Source organism: Melampsora larici-populina, assembly GCF_000204055.1.
Source record: "Melampsora larici-populina 98AG31 unplaced genomic scaffold MELLAscaffold_27, whole genome shotgun sequence".
NCBI lineage: Eukaryota > Fungi > Basidiomycota > Pucciniomycetes > Pucciniales > Melampsoraceae > Melampsora > Melampsora laricis-populina.
The window spans coordinates 70,786-84,057 of NW_006768791.1; the positions used below are offsets into that span (position 1 = coordinate 70,786).

The 13,272-nt window shown below is 36.6% G+C and overlaps 5 protein-coding genes across 5 annotated transcripts; 1 reads left to right on the plus strand and 4 right to left on the minus strand.

Annotated features, from left to right (window-relative positions):
- Positions 1-588: 588 nt before the first annotated feature.
- Positions 589-1,581, plus strand: MELLADRAFT_64533 (uncharacterized protein; the record flags this gene model as incomplete). The annotated part of the gene is made up of 3 exons (XM_007411766.1): positions 589-636; positions 711-826; positions 909-1,581. 3 exons carry the CDS (start codon positions 589-591, stop codon positions 1,579-1,581), a joined length of 837 nt encoding a protein of 278 aa, XP_007411828.1.
- A 1,208-nt stretch (positions 1,582-2,789) lies between these two features.
- MELLADRAFT_88459 (uncharacterized protein) lies at positions 2,790-4,532 on the minus strand (the record flags this gene model as incomplete). The annotated part of the gene is made up of 2 exons (XM_007411929.1): positions 2,790-2,799; positions 2,866-4,532. 2 exons carry the CDS (start codon positions 4,530-4,532, stop codon positions 2,790-2,792), a joined length of 1,677 nt encoding a protein of 558 aa, XP_007411991.1.
- Positions 4,533-4,985: 453 nt separating this feature from the next.
- Positions 4,986-6,555, minus strand: MELLADRAFT_37196 (uncharacterized protein; the record flags this gene model as incomplete). The annotated part of the gene is made up of 7 exons (XM_007411928.1): positions 4,986-5,117; positions 5,200-5,370; positions 5,438-5,620; positions 5,740-5,920; positions 6,018-6,088; positions 6,209-6,342; positions 6,450-6,555. 7 exons carry the CDS (start codon positions 6,553-6,555, stop codon positions 4,986-4,988), a joined length of 978 nt encoding a protein of 325 aa, XP_007411990.1.
- A 735-nt stretch (positions 6,556-7,290) lies between these two features.
- Positions 7,291-10,255, minus strand: MELLADRAFT_37217 (uncharacterized protein; the record flags this gene model as incomplete). Its single annotated transcript, XM_007411927.1, has 14 exons — positions 7,291-7,448; positions 7,530-7,714; positions 7,794-7,884; positions 7,912-8,023; positions 8,090-8,173; positions 8,233-8,370; positions 8,448-8,686; positions 8,761-8,851; positions 8,905-9,003; positions 9,075-9,221; positions 9,292-9,438; positions 9,524-9,641; positions 9,725-9,963; positions 10,040-10,255. Coding segments are annotated over 14 exons (2,064 nt in total), but the record flags the coding sequence as incomplete, so codon positions are not given.
- A 1,620-nt stretch (positions 10,256-11,875) lies between these two features.
- MELLADRAFT_108054 (uncharacterized protein) lies at positions 11,876-12,989 on the minus strand (the record flags this gene model as incomplete). Its single annotated transcript, XM_007411926.1, has 2 exons — positions 11,876-12,825; positions 12,890-12,989. 2 exons carry the CDS (start codon positions 12,987-12,989, stop codon positions 11,876-11,878), a joined length of 1,050 nt encoding a protein of 349 aa, XP_007411988.1.
- Positions 12,990-13,272: the final 283 nt, after the last annotated feature.

The following is a 13,272-nucleotide window of genomic DNA, read 5'->3' on the forward strand; positions in this document are numbered from 1 at the left end:
GAAAACTTGGTTGGTTTGTTGGTACTTTTGGAAAGTTGGAAATGAAATTAGGTGTGCTCGAGTTTGGAAAATCGTGCATATAAATGGGTAAAATTGTCTTTGTAAAAAATGCTGATGCCTGATCTGATACTATTACGCGGTAGAAAATCTTATCAAAGAATTTGGATGACCTTGATATTGACAACCTCAAAGAAGTTTCGTGTACAAAATATTTAGACACCTCAATGAAATCTTTTATGCTTCATTATGAGGGCTTGGTCTGGATGTGATGAAATTATATCCAATTCTTGTAAGAAATAAACAAGAAGACTGATCCACATGATAGATAATAAAGCTGAACATTGACCAAGAAGTCTATCAAGTTGTGAGAATTTACTGAAGACTTGCTGAGCAATCAAGAGTTTTTGAAGAAGAACTGATGGATGAGTGCTGCGCGGTCCAGAACGGCGGGTCTCGGGCCGGGTCTAGCTCGATCATCACGATTCACAAGTTGAGGAAGTGGATCAGCGCACTTCACTTTATCCAACTTTAAAGCTCAACTCAACTACAACCACATATACTCAACATATCAAAAGAAATCATATCAAAATGGTAGAAAGAACCAGACCACGACCAATTTCAGTTGATCGAGAAAAAGTTAGTCAACAATGATCGGTTCTTTCTTTCTCCAAAACCACTCGTTTTTACTAATCTTGGTTTTTTTTCATTAGACTTGTCCATTCTTACTAAGAGTGTTTGTTAAACCTGGATCACATCATGATATAGATCGAGATTTTCAACTTCCAGATAAACTACCTATACCCAATGAATCTCAACTTTATGCATGGTAAGTTTAAAACCCCTTCGATCATTATTCATCGTTTCTGTCATACCAAAGTTTCTTAATATTTGCTTTTTTACAAACACAGGAAAGATACCACCTTACGTGATATTTGTTTACAACTTTTAGAAACCAATCCGACCATTAAACTCAGTACGAATCCAAAGTTTTCAATCCGATTGATCTTTCTAGACACACCACGAGAGATCAATTCCACAAATTTCGCTCGATACAAGTCTCAAGAACTCGGTATAATCTTTTCAAGAGACCTTTCACGTGATCAAAGTTCAGGTTCGATTCCAGGTCCAAGCACTCGTACTTTACAAGAAGTTCAATTCATGGTTGGAGATTATCTAGACATAGCTCTCTTACCTACTCATCCCACACCTACCCCAAACTTTTCACCAACCGAAACACGTGGGTTTGGAATCCGAGGTGCTGCAGCTTCTGCCAATGCTCGTAATCCTCCTTCTACTTCTTCAGCTCTAGATGGTCCAAGATGGGGACGTCCAACTTCTTCCAACACATGGGGTGCTCCATCCTCTGGACCGGCTCGTTGGGGTAATCCAAGTGATCGTCCAAGAAGTTCGTTCGATTCGGTTCGTGGTCGGTCTTCTTTTAATGGGAATCTTGATCGTGAACGGTTTGAGAATCGTCACCATCATAATGGGAATAATAGAAGAAGACATAGTCGGAGTAGAAGTCCTAGTGTGTCTAGACGTGGTGGTGGTCGAGATTATCCTCGTCGAGGGGGTCGTTGAAAAGTATTACATTAGACGATTGTGTGCCGATCAAGAATTCAAAACCTACCTATAACAAAACATTGGATTCATTCTAAAGTATGATTCACTCCTTGACCGTATGACAAATCAAAACTCTACACTGGAATTTACTTTTACAAAGCACATTAAATATGTCTTGAGTTGATGTGACTTACTCAATAGCTATGATGAAAAGTACTCTAAATTGTTTCTGTTCAAGGAAACCCACGTGTAAATTGCTCAAATTCATGTGACTGCATATATCTAGATTCTCTCATCTTGTCAAGTACCATGAATGACCTAAGAAATTCCAACAAAAGGTTTGGTTAATTAGATTTGAACCTATATGTTGTATATAAAAGAGAAGTCAATTTTGTTAAAGATTTTCAAGAGTGAATGTGACTCAGTAGACTTTGAGAACTTTGAGTTGTTAGGTATATCTGGCTCAAATCCTGCTATATAGTGAATGCTTGAGAAGAGAAAAAGACATCGATGTAATGAACCAATCAATTCTAAAATGAGACAAAAAAATAAAAAGATCACCATCACCATTCTTGATCTATACCTTTATGGCTCTCATATAAAACTATGGTGATCACATTGAGATAGATTCATTCAAATATCTGATTCTTAATCTAACAAAAATCACAAAAAGTCATATATTCTTTTCTCTTCCACAAGTTTTGAAAAAAAACATTCAAGAAAAACCGTATTTCTAATCACAAAAAATGTATCTTAATTGAACAAGTTTCCAAAAGCAACCCATCAACTTTGATTCCAAAAAGACAAATGAATCATCATTCCAAAGACCTCTAGTACTTAATCCTTCAAAGTAAGTTCACAAAAAAAACTCAAAAATCTTTCATATGGAAAAAACACTTAACTTTCATTGATTCATTTTAATTATAATCAAATTCAAAGTTTGCGTCTCTTTCTTTCTTTCTTCAAGTTCACCCAATCTTTCAAACAAACAATATGTACATTCAATTTGTTATGTATATATATTTTCTTTTTTTTTCATCTCTGTTCTTCTCTCATCAACCAAAAAAGAAAAAAAAAAACCTTCATGAAGTCTATACCAATTAAAGATTTCTTTAAAAAAAAAAGGATTTCCCCATTCATTAATCTCTACCTTGTCTTTTTCTTAATGATCTTTGAGCTTTTCTACGTTTCTTATACCTACATGAAAAAAAAATCGTAAGAAAAAATCATCCAAAACTTTAAATCAATAAACCATCACGAAAAAAAACAACATGAAAAAAAATTAATGTTAAATAAACTTACTTGTGTACTTTCATTTTCCTTTTCCTTTTTCTTTGAACACTATCCATTCTAATAATCTCATTACATTCTTCTTCCTTATCAATTTGCTTTAACCCACCAAGTTGAGAAGATTGATCAAGTTGACTAATCGAGAATTTAACTTCAGCAAGACCATCTTGGTTTCTTTGATGATGTTTTCTCACCAAAAACTCTCCAAGTCTTTCAAACCTTTTCATCAAATCTTTATCAGACACCAAATCATGTTCAACTTTAGTTTTAGTTTTAGATTTTTGATTGAACTCTTCGATTAAGCTTTCACTGTATGAGATGATCCGATTGATTTGTTCTACATCAAGTTTTATCACCTTTTCTGAAGCTTTCGTATCAGTTTCAATCGTAAGTTTTAACCATCGATTCGACCGTTTATGATGCTTTGACACCTCATCACCTCTAACTGCTTTTATCTTTTCGATTTCTTCTTCTTTGCCAATAAGTTGATCATCAGATGAATTGAATTTCTTTTCGGCTGTTCTTAGTTGATGTCCGATCGTTTCCCATTCCACTACACTGGGCCATCGGATCAATGTTAAGCCTGAATGTAAGAATCGTGCTGCTTGGAGCATGAGTGAGTGTGGGTCTTGTGAGATTTCGGGTAATTTTCCACTCTCGACTCTTGAAGAACAGCTTTGAAGATCTTCTTCTAATACCACATTAAAGTCATTGGAATCGGTCGGAGTAGGAGTAGGATCGGTCATGGAAGTTCCATAAGGTGCAAGGAACCGAATATCTTGTAATCTACCTTCTTCAATCCTTTGTTCTTCTTCCGTAAGCTTTAAATCATCCAGTTTTTCAATACTCGAATGATCAACTTTATCCAAAAGGTTTACTGCAGGAACAGGTGGTGGAACAAAAGCAGAAGAAGTCGCAAGATAATGTTTAAGTTCACCTGACCAATCTGGATCTATTCCATCCGGTTCAGTAATCAAATAAGGAGCATAACCATCTACTGCACCCCAAAGATCGTCTTCGAATCCTTCATCTACTCCGTAATCAGTCAAATGATGTCCATGAGCGCTTTGAGGAGATTTAAAAGAAGGATCAGAAGGTGATCCAACAGTAATATGATCTCGATCCAGTTGATTGTTTGATGAAAGAATTATGTCTGATTCATCTGGATTTGAGTCGCTTAAACTTTCAAGTCTTGATTCTAAGCTAATCGACCTACGTTCAGAAACTGATAATTCGATCTCTAATAATGGTCTTTGTAAAGAAAACAATCGATCGAGTGATAAGACTTTAGGTTTTAAATGTGATAGATGATCAAATGGTAAAGGTACAAAAGGTAATAAAAGTTTCCTTTGATTTATCAATCTAGTATGATGATTTGTTGTTCTTGTAGAATTTGTAGAATTTGTATTTATATTTGATTTAGGATGATGACGATGATGACGACGACCATGACCAATGATGATGGTGGGTTTTTGATCTGGATTTTCTTCTGCTTTTGGTTTTTCATTTTTCGAAGTTGTTGTACTAGTACTACTTTGTGATTCGGTTGTAGTTCTTGTATTTGGTTTTCGATTTCTTCCACTTTCGAATGAATAAGTTCGATTGATGAGATGATGTGGTGTAGTGAGAGTTCGTTTGAATTGATTGATTGAATGTTTTGATGTTTGAAGTAAGATCATGGTTTGAATCGGATGATGATAGTTGATAAGAACTAAACCAAATCGAATAGAAATGAAAGCTGAGCAGACAGGTTGAGCGGCTGAGCCCGTTTTGTTTCTAAACTTCAGTCGGGTCGACTCGATCAAGCACGGTACTACTCGCTCTCATTCATACTCGTTTCAGATTTCATAACCAGCATTTCTCTCATCAACAGAACCTTGGAAATAAACAGCTTCATACTGTCTCCAAGGGCTACTTCAATAACACATGAACGTGATTTCTGAACAAATTCATCCAAATGAAATCCTCACATCCAATTCAAGAAAATCATTATTCAAAACCTCATACATACTGGTTTTACAAAAAAACAAAAAGTGATTAAACACAACCAAAAGACCAAAAACCCTTCATACATTTCATATTACAAAAAAAATTAACCAACTCAATGTGAAAAAAGAAAAGCAAGATCATCATCATTTTTTAGATTCCCAAACACTACCGTTTTCTGGATGAAGGTTTTCGATTTGAATAGATTGACGAATCAAAGTTTCTAAACAAGCTTTTCCAGCAAAGTTTTCAAGAAGTTCAGTACGTTCAGGTGAGATCTATCAAAAAAATATAATTGAATCAGATGAGATTGGTTTTGGATAATGAAAAAAAGGATGTAGAAAAAGTTAAATGACTAACAAATTCACCACCAACTCGACCTGCAAAGGTCATATGTGCAGCAGCAGCTCTAATGATTCCTCTACCTACTTCGAACCCTACAGATTCTTTTGCAGATTGATGAGTGGGTTGGAATTGACTAGGATCATGTGAAGCGATAGCCGCCAAATGAAACAAATGAGGAGTTTCCATCTATTTCGAAAAAAAGTAAAGTGTGAAATGAGAATCTGTTTAAAAAGGTTTGGAGAGAAAGACTGACTTCAAGTGTGACTAGTTTGGGATATTTAGAATGTAAGGTTTGGATTAAATCTTGGTTTTGGTCTAGGAAGTTCGGATCGAGTCTTCCTTGTGATGAATAAAAACTATCACCAGCTGCATGAAGTGTGTTTGATTCGATTGGACCGATTATATCTTTCGAAGACCTACTAAGTTCTTCTGTAAGCTATTTAGATATTCATAAAACCGAAAAACAAAAAGATGTTGGAATCAGTTATCAAGTTTATTATAAAGTAGGTCAGTTAAAAAGATCCCGCGATTTAAGGAAAAGAAAAATCGATTCACATCATCATGAAGTGATTTATCACAAGGAATAGGACAACTAATCAAATAAGGAGATCTTTTACTTTTATCTTCATCAACCCGATGAAAATAATCATAATTAGTATTGATGGCTAAAGCTTTTGAACAAACTACGATTCGACCCACTGGAATCTCAGGTACTAATGTACCACAAGATCCAAATCTATTATATATTTCAATCCAATCCAAATCAATTTAAATTAGACTTTTTTCTTTGAATTGAATTGTTGAGAAAGAATTATTGTTGGGTTTGGGTTTACCTTATGATAATTAAATCTCCCATAACTACTGCTCTAGTTTCCCTAACAAAGAAATCCATCATAGGATACCCCTACCAAACCAACCCAAACCCAAAAACACTCTTTCAAATCAGTCTCCTAAAATCATCCAACTCAAATCGATGATCTTGCAATAAAAATCGAAAATCATTAATAGTTTTTTAAAAACTTACCATTCCAATAGCCACAATCGAAACCGGAACCCCCTTGTACAATCCAGTAAAAGTCGTAAACCCTCTTTGACTAACAAACTCAAACGGATCTGAATCAAAATGTTTTGAAATCCTTTTAGCTCTAACATGATCACCTAAGAAAACCCCCCAATTCAAAACCAAAACCAAAACCAAAACCAGTCAATCAATTAATGAACATTTGCTAGTGATTTCAAAGCGAGAGTTTTTAACAAAAACTTACCAACTGTTAAGATCCGATTAGCTATTTCTCCTTTTTTGATGCCTAAATGATATACTCTTCCATCTGATGTATGAGGGAAATTTGAATCTGCTATGGTTTCTTTCATCTTTGATATCTTGAAAGCCTAGTTGGTTAAACAGATAATTGAGGAAGTTAAATTCGAAGGACAATGATCGATCTTCAGCCCGGGTATGAAAGCCGTACGGGACGGAGCTTGATTGATCGTCGGGTATTATGATGATGTCATCAAAATCAACCTGACCCATAACTGATTTAGAACAAGCAAGTGAGCACTTCAAGATTTCAAGTTTCAAGAAATTCAATTCTTCTATCTTATCTTGATTTTGGTTTTGTTAAAATTGGCACAAATTCCATACATACTTTGGATACATCAAAGATGGTCATGTTGGTTTGGATATTTCTGACCAGATGTGTCATGAAGATGCATATGATGTCATGAAGATGCATATGATGTCTGAATATCTTTTAGCTATATTTATATAATCTCAAGATGTGGAATTTGGAAAAGATCATATCCAGCCATGAGAAATGTGCAAATACTTCTTGGATACCGAAATTCTCAAGGCTATTAAGCTTGTGAAATACAATATTTCGGTATGACCATAACAGTATATACAAATAATTAAAATCCAAGGAGTGTTTTAGTCTTCTTATTTACAAACAGAACAAATCCTCAAAATCAAATCCTTCAAGTCTCAATGACCTCCAAACCTCAAATTTCATTGCAAGAAACCAATGATTTTCAATTACCTCATTCAAATCACTCAAATCACTAAACCAAAACATCTTGAAGTCTCAAAAACTTTTGAAAAAAAATCATTCAAACTAATCGATTCTCAAGCCTTCTTTGATCTTTCAATAAAATAAACTTTTCCAAAGTTTCTTCTAATGGAAGTGCTTGAGCTTTTCCTTTTTGTCCAACATCATCTGCACTTCTAACATTCACTGAACGACTTTCAACTTCTTCACTTCCTACCACTAAATAAACAAAAATACAAATAAGATTCCCATCAAAATCAGTCATAGTCATCATCAGGAATCAAGCTTAAAGAAACGAACCAATAATGAAATTATAAGAAGACACTTCTCCGTTTCGAATCTTTTTAGGTAATGTAGCATCTGTCATATCTGCATCTGCATACAACCCTGCATCCCAAAGTTTCTGTGCCACTTCTTGTGCATAAGCTTTATGAGTAGCAGCGACCGGAATAACGAGCACTTGACGTGGTGAGAGCCAAAATGGCCTACCCCGAAAAAACCAAAAAAACCAAAAAAAAAAAAACTTTAACCAGAGATCATCAAGGCTTGTGAATATCAACGTACCATTTCCCACCGAAATGTTCAGTCAAGATAGCTGTGAATCGTTCTACACTTCCCATAATCGCTCGATGAATCATCACCGGTCGTTTTCTTTCTTCGACTCCTGCTTCTGCACCTTGACCTCCTTGATCGGTTCGATACTGAAGTTTAAACCGTTCTGGAAGTTGGAAATCTAATTGGATCGTAGCACATTGATGTCTTCTTTTCAATGCGTCTGAGATGGTGATATCAATCTATAAATGAAAGAATCAGTTTGAGTGATATTGGAAAAAGCTTATGATTTTTGAAAGTTTACATACCTTTGGACCATAGAATGCTCCATCTCCTGGATCTACATCCCACTCTCCTGGTCCCACAAACTTATCAAGAGCGCTTGACAACCTCTGATGATATATGGAAGCTTCAGCAACATACATCATAGTCAAACGAGAGGACAACATACCTTCTCTGCCTCGTTCCAGACAGCCAGATCACCAATATAGTTATCCGGCCGTGTTGATAATTTCAGTTTATAGGTAAATCCCAGCATACCATATACGGTTTTAAGAAAGTCAAAGATCCCAGCAACTTCCGAGTCAATCTAAGAATCAAGAGGTAAATTAAGTTCAACACACCCAAGGACTGAACGTACAACGATTCATTTCAAAAGGTACTGACTTGATCAGTGGTACAGAAATGATGAGCATCATCTTGACAGAAACGTCGGACTCGTGTTAGTCCACTAAGCGCACCGCTCGCCTCATTCCGATGAACAACACCGAAATCAGCCATTCTTAGTGGTAATTCTCGATACGAACGATCTTTTGAACCAAAGATCAAACAATGTCCAGGACAATTCATCGGTTTAAGAGCAAATGTTTCTTTTTCGATTTCTAACTTGAACATGTTTTCGGAATCTGATAAGAAGATAATTAAAGAACAGGCTCAGCTGTGATTCAAACTATTGAGATAAGCAAAAAAATCAACCAACAGTTCTCCCAATGTCCAGACGTATTCCATAGTTTTGAGTTGTACATGTTGGGAGAAATGACTTCATCATATCCTCGTTTCCTATATTCAGACTAAGATGGATCATCAATACCTGATCATGTGAATCTCAAGGAAAATTTCACACCTTTAGGAATTCAACCAAGGTGTTGTAGATACGTGTCCCATGTGGTAACCAAAAACAACTTCCTGGACTCATTTCATGAAAGAAAAACAATTCTTGATCCTTCAAATGCAAAATCGAGTTGATGGTCAAGACTCTTATCTTCATTGGATTTCAAGAAGAATCCTAATTACCTTTCCTATCTTACGATGATCTCGTTTGGCAGCCTCCTCCAAGAACTTTTTGTATTCAGCCATAGCTTTTTTATCAGGGAAAGAGATCCCATAGATTCTTTGTAATGAATCATTAGCTGAATCACCCAAGAAGTAAGAAGCCGAATTCTATGATATCGATTAATAAGTTCAGCTTGGGTGCTTCAGTCTTGGCTGTGCAGGCAAATGAGGGTCTTACTTTGAGAATCGAAAATGATTTGATGTATCCTGTGTTTGGGATATGCGGACCCACACAGAGATCGATCATTGGACCACATCGATAGACCGTAGTGGATGTTCCGTCAGGAATCTTGGAGTTGATAATATGTGTCTTGTATTTGTTATACTAATGTTCAAACGCGGTCCTTGGTCAGCACAAAGAACTGATAAATGTAAAATGCTAAGAAGTTTTATCAACAGATCTCACGTACCGCAAACATTTCAAGTAGTGACTTTTTAGAGATCACTAATCGTTCAAATCGTTGTTTTTCTTTGATGGCTGATTCTGCCACTTTTTCAAGAGGATGATAATCGGCATTCTGAACTGAACTAGTGATTTCCAACCAAACATTCAACACATGAGTGAAATCCTTCAAGGTTTATAAGTTTTTAAAGATGAAATATGTACCTACCGATCACCACTAACACCCATACCCATTTCATAAAAGAATCCATCATCAGTAGGTGGACCGATACAAAGATGACATCCGTAATGTCTTTCTGCTGCTTCTCCCAGAACATGTGCAGAAGAATGCCAAAACACTCGTTTGCCTTCTTCGGACTCAAAATCAAGAAGTCGCATTGAACAGCTCTGTTCAAGAGGACGCAATAAATCCCATAAGATCGGTTTGGCTACGCCTTCAAGAGTGACCTAATCATCAAGACATTATGAAATCAGTTCGATGTAGGTTGTGGAGAGGTGATTCTGATTCGGGTTTGTTTCTTACTTCTGCAATTACGATTCTTTCGGCTAAGCTCTTGCTGAGACCACGTGCGATTTCCATAGGGGTAGTTTCCCAACTGATGCCTTCTTTAGGTTCACCTGTGGGAAGTTGAACAAGAATTTTTTCTCGAGGTTTGTTCTTTAATTCTCGATCATATTCTTCTTTTAATTGATCCCAAAGTTGTAATCGATGATCGATATAAGGTGGAGGTGGATCTAACTAAAGGAATGCAATGGAATATAAATTTCAGACTGGTTTGATGGTTCAAACATACATAGATTCAAATCATTTGATTTACCTCTAAGGCAGACATTGCTTCAGTGATACCACCATCTGGTTTAGGTTTCTTGACTTTTAGTTTTGCTGGTGGTTTAGATTGAGTAGAAACAGGTGAAGTTGGAGCTGGTGAAGGTGTTTCAGATGACATTGATGAAAGTGAATATGAATTGAATTTGATGATAGGTCGGTATTTGAAGTTAAGTTGTTGAGGATGAAGTTGAGAATGATGAATGAGATTTGATGATATTCTCAAGATTCTAATTTGCATTTGATCTCCGGGTCAAATTTATTTGTAAAACCATTCACTCATTTCACAGTTCTACACACTGTCAAAATTTACAACACGTATGTATATGTAGTCTCACCCTAGGATTTCAGTCAAAAACTATGGTTAGGTTTTGCACACCTCGCAACGGCAATGCATGCGCCCAAGAATGCGGGTGAGGTTGATCAGATGAGATTGATGAACTTCGATGGAAAGAAAGTAAAGGCTTTAGTTCCTCTTCCAATTCCGAAGGTCAATATCACTGGATATTCCCAACAAAGAAACACTCTTGCAAAAATTTCTTTCTCAGAACTTATACATAATCTCATGAGGTTTCCTAGATTTTTAATGCTGGATTAAACAAGCGCGAGTCTTTGAAAAGAAACCTTGAAAAAAAATTAGGCTCCTAAGAAATGCTTTCCTCTGAGTCTAGCTAGAATTTTTGTTCACACTTTATCAGGAATAATATCTTCCACCTACGAGTTATCATTATAAATCACCAAAGGATGTACACCCTGTAGATATCATCTTTATCCAACGAATTTGAGAAAGTTAATATTATTTTAAGTGGTACTCCAAGATGAGAAGATTTTCACCGTGGACAGAGCTTATAGTATAGAGCTTTAACCATTTTAGGATTGTCAAGTTCTTGCTGGTGTTCTTATGTTTTGGTTTCCCTTCTTCAGTTATTGAAGTTTTTATATTGCTTTGGATTTTTGAATCCAAGGACATGACATCCTACCACTGGTAAGTCATCAATTGGACATGATCAGACTAGACTGGGAACCACATTGACCATAGTTTTGAATTCATTTGTTTTTACCAGATCTAATCATACCTCATGTTAAGTCTAGAGGTCAAAGCTTTAGAGCCCAAGGTCAAATTGATATCTCATAATTTCTCGGGTTCCGCATAATGATGACATCACGGTCATCTTTGCCTCATAGACCAAAAGTTTTGAAAGTCAAAACCAAAAGAAAATCTATAGATTCAAATTAACCAAAACTGATCTATTTCTTTTAGATAGAGACACAGTCAAGATCAAGTCTCATAATAATTTAAACTTCAGATACCTAAACTTAAAGAATCTTGTACATCTAAGATTTCACAAAGATGGAAAAAACTGAAAAAAGAGATACGAGAATGAAGTGACTTGGTACATTTACTACTATGCATTTCATTACTACTACTTTATACAATTGACTTATACTCCAGCTACATTGCAAAAAAAAATCAAAAGAAAAAAAGTATACTGTTATCCTAGAAAGAGAGATGATAAAGAAGAAAGAAAATGATTAGACTACTAAAAGATCTTTTCGAGTGATTTGATGAGGATTAGAAGTAGATGTTTTAGTAGTCCCTTTGGCACGTTCTTCTCTTCGATCATAATCACTTTGTCTAGCAAGTCGAGGTGGAGGGAATAAGATATATTGAGGAGTTGATGAAGAGAGTGAATCATTACAAGCTCTCCAAAACGAAACATCACTCCACCCCACGATTCTTCCATTCCCAAGTCTTGAACCCTTTTCAGGTGAAGAAATGTCTGTCGTCGAAGAAGGTCTAAGCCAAGGTCCAGCAGGATGTGGCCATTGGTATCGACTTCTGGGTGTGTTGTTATTTGGAAGGATCGGGACAGTTAATTGATCTTGGAGTTGATCAATTCGGGATTCGGTAATCGCAAAGAGACCAACCGGGAATGGTGATTGGGTATAATAGCTATCCTCATCGTCTGGGAGTGTGAGGATGATGCAAGGGATAGCAAAGGTATATGAGACATGGATCGTCCTTGTCAATGTCTCACGCAACGAGTTACGTCTTCGAGCGACAGTAAGTTGTGGTTTGAGAGGCATGAAGAGAACCTCGTCCGATCCGAAAGAGTTGATGGATTGTGAAGGAGAATCACTGGTGGCTGATGAGGATGGTGATAAGCCAGGTGAGTTGCCTTCACAGTTCGAATTGGTTTCTGTCAAAGTCGATAATGGTCGTTCACGACTAGTGAAAGGAGAGTATTTTCGAAGACACTCTGAAAGCAAAACACTTGCACTTTCCCGACTTGTGGTGGAGCCTTCTTCTGGTACAGTGGTGGGTTTGGGTGCCTTTGCTGGTTTCTTGTTAGATCCTTTACGTTTGTATGAAAGCTTTCGTTTTAGCATTTCACAGGCGGTAAAGTATGACCGACAAGGAACTGGGACCACTTCGCAAACGTCCGAGGAGTTTTCTGTAAGGGTGAATTGGCTCATTTGGACTTGAGAAAAAGATAGCAGGTTAGCGATCATCATGGCGAGACACGATATGATTGATAGACATACCGATTAAGACGTAGGGTTCTGGGTCTTGACTTTGATGGCGGAAAAGATTCTTGATAAACTGACTATGACAGAAACGACGACCGAGTAAAGTTTTGGGCATTATGGAAGGGTGAAGAAATACGCTCGTCAATATGGAGCGACGGATATTGTCACTCGAATGAAGAAGATGTACAATTGATTTTTGTTTTCAGTGGTAGAAGGATCAGGAATTAGGTTTTCACTGTGAACTCGTAGCCTTTGGAGTGGTTGTAGACCTTGGACGAGATAATTGTTGGTGGAACAAAGAATAGTCCACAAGGTATTGTGATGCTATTTTAGAAGGAATGATGAGATTGTGAGCTGTTTTGGGTTGGAAGAGCAAGTTCATAGAGAACGAAGATGTG